At 58.8% G+C, this 7,216-nt stretch overlaps 1 protein-coding gene across 1 annotated transcript; it reads right to left on the minus strand.

Moving 5' to 3' along the window:
- Positions 1–327: 327 nt before the first annotated feature.
- On the minus strand, positions 328–5,320 carry SOX12 (SRY-box transcription factor 12). The gene has a single exon (XM_036009675.1). It carries the CDS (start codon positions 4,870–4,872, stop codon positions 3,925–3,927), a length of 948 nt encoding a protein of 315 aa, XP_035865568.1. The 5' UTR covers positions 4,873–5,320; the 3' UTR covers positions 328–3,924.
- Between the last annotated feature and the right edge of the window lie 1,896 nt (positions 5,321–7,216).

The raw sequence follows: 7,216 nt of genomic DNA on the forward strand, positions 1-7,216 counted from the left end.
GCTGATGCTGGCTCTGAAGATTTACCAGGAAAAGGGCTGCGAAGGAGAATGACATCAGCAGAGGGCTCTGGAGTGCCCCAGGGGATGAAGCTGGCGTCTGTGATGTCTACTGGGAAGGGTACAACCTCCAGTTTGGGGCAGTGTTGGTGGTGAATGGAAGAGGCTCCTCCTGACACCCCCTCAGAAGCAACTCCTGGGGGTGGGGGGCGGCAATCAGAGGTGCCGAGTTACGGGTTATGGTTGCTGAGCCATGAGCCCCGCCCTTGGTCCAGCACCTGAACCTTCCATTGCAGACTGGGTTCTCCAGAAGCAGACACAGAGACTGAATTTGGGGTGCAAAATATTTATTAGGGATAAACACCTACGAAGAGAAAAGGGAGGGGGAGGCAGGACTGGGTATAGGAAGTCAATCAGTGGCACAGGCCTGGCAAAGCCCCCCTCACCCTGGAGGGGCCCCGGGTGAGGATGGGGGGAGGGCGGTGCAAGTACTGCCTGCCAGTGTCTGACCCACACTGAAGTGAGATGGCCAGGCAGTCACACCCGATTCTGCTCTGACACCAGACACAAGCTGCCTTGGCTGAGTGGCTCTCTGCAGCCGGGGCAGACAGACCGGCGGAGCGCCGACAGCTGGGGCTCTCTGCTGACCCTACTTCCCACAGCTGGGGAAGTCCTTTCTAGGAGGGGTTCTGGGTGACACACACATCTGCCACACCTCCTCCATCCTTGTAGGACTTCTTTGTTTTCTGGTTGCCTTGCTTCCAATTAAGAGACTGAGAAGCGGGCACTGGAATTTCTACACTGCCCCAGGCCACCTTTCTGTATGAGCTCAGCCCTCCCAGACTTGCTCTAGTTCCCCTTTAAGTCATCTGTAGGCATCCCAGTCCCCAAATACCCTCTCTGGATGAGGTCCGCACACTTGGCCTTGGTTCTTATTGGGGAAATGGCTTTGTCCAACCTTAGGAATAATTCACAAGTTCTGGTAGAGTGAAAACTAGGGTGAGGGGGCCCCGGGGGAACAAAAGGATTTTGAAAAGCCTTGGTCTCGGTTTCCAAAACACACTGGTGAGAATCTCAAGGGCAGGAATGGTAATTCGGTGCTTTTCTTTACTCATTCAATAAAAATATATTTTGGGCCGGTTATGTGCCAGGCACTGGGACCAACACCACCACTCCAGGCCCTGAGCTAGTCTTACACCAGCTGCAGTTGCAAGCAGGGAGAGGTAGTGCCCTTAAGGAATACACAGACCGGTTGGAGATTTGGAGCCGATCTGTCTCTGACCTTGGCTGCTTGCAGGTCTTCCTGCAAGTTGCACCACCACTCTGACCCCGTTTCCTCCTCTTGACCAGGGAATAAGACAGTTCATGGAGCACCAAGTTAAATGCTTCTCACCTCAAACTTCATTTCCCCCTAAGCAGCAGGTACTATCAGTTCCCATGTTACACATATTGCAGTCAGGGTGAACTTGCTCAAGGTCATGCAGGTAATGGTGGACGGAGCTAGGCTTGGAGCCCAGACAATGTGGCCCAACCCTACATTTCACTTCTCATTAAGATAAGGGTCAAACCGCCCCCCCACCCAGGTATGCCTATACATTTCATTTGGTTCACAAAGATTCAAAAGTCAGCTTTCATTTTGACATGGAGATGTTCAGAAATACCCAGATTCCACTTTCTCTTAAAAAACCTAGCCACTTGGACACTGTGGGTGACAATCCCACAGGGTCACAACTGGCAGGAGGTGAGCAGTTGTCCCTACCTTGAAGTGGGTCATGAAGCCAGTGTCCACCCAGACTCTCATTCATTTATGCTACCTGCCTGGCCCCTGCAGGAATGAGCTTGGCACCCTCAGTGAAGACCAGGGAGTCCTGAGATAGAGGGAGGCAGAGGCCTGGAGGAGCCAGGTGCCTCGTCCTGGAATTCCCAGCTCTTCCTGTACAGCGCTAAATCAAGAGACTTGAACCTGGCAAACTGTTTGGGAAGGGTTGAGGAAAGGCACAGACATGTAGAACCACAGGGCGAGGTAGGGGCAAATACACTTTATTCAGTCCTGGCATCAGACTGGCGGAAGTCCTGCTGTGGGTGCCAGTGCCCCAGATGGGAGGGATCCCTCCCCTCAGCTACTAGACTAGTTCTTCAAGACCACAGACAATGACATCTCTTCACTCACATGACGTTTTCTGGGGTTTTTTTCATTGTCTTTTTGTTGTTGTTTTACTTAAAAAAGAGAGAGAAAGAGAAAGAGAGAGAGAGAGAAAGAGCGCAAGAAAGGCCCAGAGCCGGAGCACCAAGCGTAAAGGAGGCAGCTGGTGGCTTTGTCAGCGATGGGAACGCGTGGGGCAGAGGCCAGCAGAGACCCTGGGCAGGGGTCCCGGAGGACTCTGGGACCGTTTGTTCCTGAGATTTGTGTGTGTGAATGAGAGTGTGTGCACACCCGGGGGGGTGAACACACGCCGGTGAGATACAGGTAGTGAGGGCAAGGGAGGTGGGGGTGGGGGAGGCCGGAGGGGCGGGGCCTGAGCGGGGAATTGGGAGTTAGAGGGGTAACATCAGGGGCAGGGTCCCTAAGGCACCCCGAACTGGACACAGCTTCCTCCTACAACATCGCTATCCCTATTTTTTCACGTGGAAAAATAGGCGCAGGGCACACCTCCACTGCTCTGACAGCCTTTCAGTCTCACTGGTCCAATCGATGGTCTCAAGTCAGCTGCTCAAAAACAAGGCTCTTAAAAATGAGGCTCTTCTTGACACTCCATCTGCTATCGTGCTTCAGTCTCAAGCCCCTAGTAACAACGTGCGCCGCTTCTCCCACTGAATACTATCACTGGGGGCACAGGGAGGCTTGAGTGATAGGAAGAGGTTGTGGGCTTCAGGAGCCCAGGCTCGAGAGTGTGCCCTGAACTGACAGGGCACTTCCGGGGGAGGGGGGAAGCGGCAGAACACTGTCCCCCAAACACACTGTTACGTGTCTCAGTTCTGAGTTTTTTGGTCATCCCTTCCTCTCATGGTGAATTTCCAGAGAAAGACCCTACCCCCAATTCCCAGGGTGAGGAATGAAAGAGAGGTTTCTGGGGACCAAGATAGGCCGCAGAGGCATTCAGGTAGTTGGTGTGTGTGTGTGGGGGGTACCGGTGGGTCTGCGCGACCCCATTAAGTGAAAGGAGGTTACGCCACTTGGGACATTTTCAAGTTCCAAACCAACCCTTCCGGACCGGCTAGTTAGTCCCTTTCTCCCCCTTTTGAGTGCTCCTCCCATTAAGGCAGTGACGCCCCGTCGGGTTGAAAGGAAGCCGCAGCTCCCGGATCAAAATATTTCTCAGGATAGCTCTGTACCCACCCCACTTCTGCCCAGTGCTGGCCAGAGGGACCAGCCCCCTCCTCCCAAGAAGCATTAAGCATGCGCAAAAAGGGGGCGGGTCCCTGCGTTCCCAGAGTAAAAGAAGCGCGCCCCTCCCCTCCCCCCGTTTGGGGGGGAGGGGCCTGGGAGGAGTGCGCGGGGCCTCCGGGCCCCAGCGCCCCCTTAAACGAGAGAGGAGGGGGGCTAGGCAAAGGCGGAGGGATTCCGGAGCAAGGGCAGGGGCGTGTCCTCCGGCCTCGAGGAGGGGCAAGTGCATAGTGGGGGAGGGGCACAGGTCTGTAGGAAAGGACGGGAGGTGTACCGGAGGGGGGCTGGCTGCTGGTGGCTGTGCAGAAGGGGGCAGGACAGGGAGGAGCTTGGATGTCAGGGAAAGGGTGGGGGTTGGGCTGCCTTGGGGTGTGTCTGCGGGGGAGGGGCATGTCTGGATTCGAGGGGGGATGGGCACGTCTAGGAGGGGGGAGGCTGCGTGGGAGATGGGGTGCCAGCCTCGGCCTCCGAGGGGCCCCAATACCTGATTCCTGTATGTAAACAGCTGGTTTGGGGGCTTGCGCGCCCCGCTGACGGTGGGCTCAGTAGGTGAAAACCAGGTCGGCGATGCTAGACGGGCGCCAGTCCCCCGCGATCATCTCGGTAACCTCTGGGGTGCAGTAGTCCGGGAACTCGAAGTGCGACGTGCCTGACGGAGGCTGCAGGTCAGGGTCGCGGTCCAGGGCGCTGCAGTCCAGGCCGGCTGGGCCCGGGGGCAGTTTGGATAGAAAGCCCAGCGGCTCCTCTCCCGACGCCACCGTCTCCTCTTCGCCTTCCTCCACCGCTGCTGCCTCCTCCTCCTCTTCCTCAGGCTCCTCGTCCTCCGACGGAGTAGGGGAGGCAGTGGTGACAGCCGCTCCCTCGCCCGACGGCCCCTGAGCGCGCTCCGCTGGTCCCCGGGCAGCCCGCCCTGCCGGGACCATCTTCCACAGCTCCCGCCCGGGGGTCTCGACTAGGCGCACTTCTAGCAGCTCCTCGTCGTCGTCCTCATCGTCGTCCTCGGGAGCCGCCGCGCTGCCCCCCAAAGGCCCTCCTGCCGCTCGGCGGCCCCCGCGGCTAGGCAGCTGCGACCCAGGCTTGAGCCGGCTGCCACCGCCGCCGCCACCGCCGGGGGGGCGGGGCCGCGCCTTGGCTGGCGCCCCCTTGCTCTTTTTGCGCGGCCGGTACTTGTAGTCCGGGTAATCCGCCATGTGCTTGAGGCGCAGCCGCTCCGCCTCCCGCACGAACGGGATCTTCTCCGAGTCCTGCAGCAGCTGCCAGCGGCGGCCCAGGCGCTTGGAGATCTCGGCGTTGTGCATGTCGGGCCACTGGTCCATGATCTTTCGCCGTTCGTGCTGTGACCACACCATGAACGCGTTCATCGGTCTCTTAATGTGGCCGCTCGGGGTCTTGCACCAGCCGGGCTCACGCGCCCCCTCCTCGGCCGGCCCCGGCCCCGGGGGCGGCGGCCCGCCGTCCCGCTTGGCCCGCGTGCCCCGCTGCTGCACCATCGCGCCTGGGCCCGGGGCCGCTAGACGCCGCCGGGGGCCGTCCGCATCCTCCGCGGCTGGGGGTGGGGGAGGAGGCAGCAGCGACGGAGGGGCGGCCCCGCCCCGTAGCTCGGCCCGGCCCCCGAGAGCTGGGGAGCAAGGCGCTCGGGCCCAACGGACGGCGGGGGGAGGTCAGCGGCTCGGTCTCAGGCGGGTTCGGCGCGTCCCCGCCGCCTCCCGCAAGTTGCGCCCCGCTGCACGCTACACATTGTTTTGCGGGGGCGGAGGAATCGCACCCCCGGACCCCCGCGGGCTCTCCTAGTAGCCTCCTGCTCAGCCGCGGCCCGCGCGCGCCTCTCCCCGCCCGGTTGCCTTCCAGTGTCTTTCTCCCCGCGCGGCCCCGCCGGCGCGCGCACCACCCCTCCCCCTCGCCGTCTGCGGGCCGCTGCGGCGCGCGCGGGGCCGCCCCGAGTAAACACCGAGGTGCCCGCTTGGGCTGCGGCCGGGCCACGCCTCGCGCTCGAGTGGCGCGTCACCCGTTGCTGGGCAGAGAACCCGGTATTTGCATCTCCCAATCGCTGACTGCCGGGACGGGGCGGGGCTGCGCGGTTTCGCGTCTGGGATTGGGGGTGTCGGATGAGATCGGTTTCTTTTCTTAGGTTGGGGACTGGAGGGGGGTGGGCACCAATATTGCTTCCCATCTGGTTCCGAAAGCTTGTCCCCGCCCCGCATTGCCTTTGAAATTTTAGATTATTCGGTGACACCTGCCGTCAGGTAAGACCTGTCCCCCTCCTCTTTCGGGGCGTCTTTTTGGACCGTCCCAGAAAAGAATTTGGGGGACCCAGGCTCAGGAAAGCTCATTAAGGGGACCGACTCATCGACTCAGATGTAGTTCCTGCCTAACACAGACAGGGTCCATCCACACAGGGGCTCGATAATGCTTTTGGATCCAATGAGCTCTTTCATTTAGTATCTCGTTTGAGGCGCCAGTAGAATTCTCTGAGAAAGAAGAGAATATTACGCTCACAACCAAAGTACGAAACACCGAGGACGTATGGACTCGGGCTCGAATCCTAGGCTCTCTTCCCTGATCAGCGCATAAGGGGTCGGGACATATCGCCACCAACCAAGTCCTGAGCAAAACGGACGTTCTGCTTTTCACAGTCCTAGGGCGAGATTCGAGAATGTGTAGATGCCCCATAACCAGGTCCCATCACCTACTGCAACGGGTCTGCTGCGGGACTAGGGCGCGACGCCCGTCCGGGATGAGACGGGCGTGCGCGGGGCGGAGCCTGGTCAAGGGGCGTGTCGGCGACGCACGCTCAAGGCTCATGGTGGGGAGGGGCTGCGCGCTCCCTTCTCACCACGTGTGAACCTGCACGGGCACTGCGGGTTATGTGCTAACCCCAGGAGAAGTCACCTTCACTGAGACCAGGACCTGGGCAATGAGAGGGGGCGCTGAGGCCTAGTCCCTCGAAGTCAGTTGCTGGAAAGGGTCGGAATTAGGGGCTTTAAAATGGCATTCTGCTGGGGCGTAGTGGGTGGGCACTGGCGGAGGCGGACGTAACTTATCTCTGGCGGTATACCTTACCTCCACTCGGCGGGTGGAGGCTGAGAGCCTAGCCGGAGGGTGTAGGGAGTGGGGGATGGGATGAGGTGAAGCTCCGCAGTAGCAGGGTGGGGGCGGGGTGATGCTCTGGGTGCCCTAGAGGGAAATTGGAGCATCGCGGGCGGGAGGGGATGACTCTTAAAGGCACAGGACTTTCAGAAAGGGAAGGTCCTGTTCCCTACCAAATGCTTCCTTCCCTGCCTCACTAGATGCTATCCCCGAGTTTAAACATTCACCATGGCAGCCTGGTAGTCTCAGTGCTCGATGGGTTCAGAATTACTGTATTCATATCCCGGTGCCTGCTTTGCTCATCTTAAAATGGAGAAAAATCAGTTTTTCTCTCATATGGTTGTTTCACAAATTAAATGGGATAATGGATGTAAACACATCCCTGACGTCTAGTAAAGGTATCAAAGAGTAATCATGGGGAAAATAAAAGCTTTCACATTTTTTCTAACACTCCTACTTTTTCTATTATTTGTTTTGCTTTAAATCGCATGGACACCGCCATCTTTTAAATGCTTAGGGCCTCTCAAAGGTCTTACTCTGGCCCTGTAACTGCTGCTGCTATTGTTGTTGTTGTTTACATGTTGGCCTCCCGGATGTTCCTCAAAGACAGAAGATTTGGGCCCATCTCATGGCCTTGGTACACGCTGTCTCCTCTGCCTGGAAAACTCTTCACCCCCACCCTCACATGGATGGCCCACTTCATTCTAGCCTCAGCTGAGAGGGGACTGTCCCGAGAGGCTGCCTTGT

This window comes from Phyllostomus discolor, chromosome 9 (genome assembly GCF_004126475.2).
Source record: "Phyllostomus discolor isolate MPI-MPIP mPhyDis1 chromosome 9, mPhyDis1.pri.v3, whole genome shotgun sequence".
NCBI classification, from domain to species: Eukaryota; Metazoa; Chordata; class Mammalia; order Chiroptera; family Phyllostomidae; genus Phyllostomus; species Phyllostomus discolor.

Bases quoted from the DNA above. Each gene is read 5' to 3' on its own strand.
- SOX12 (XM_036009675.1), bottom strand. From the start codon at position 4,872: ATGGTGCAGCAGCGGGGCACGCGGGCCAAGCGGGACGGCGGGCCGCCG.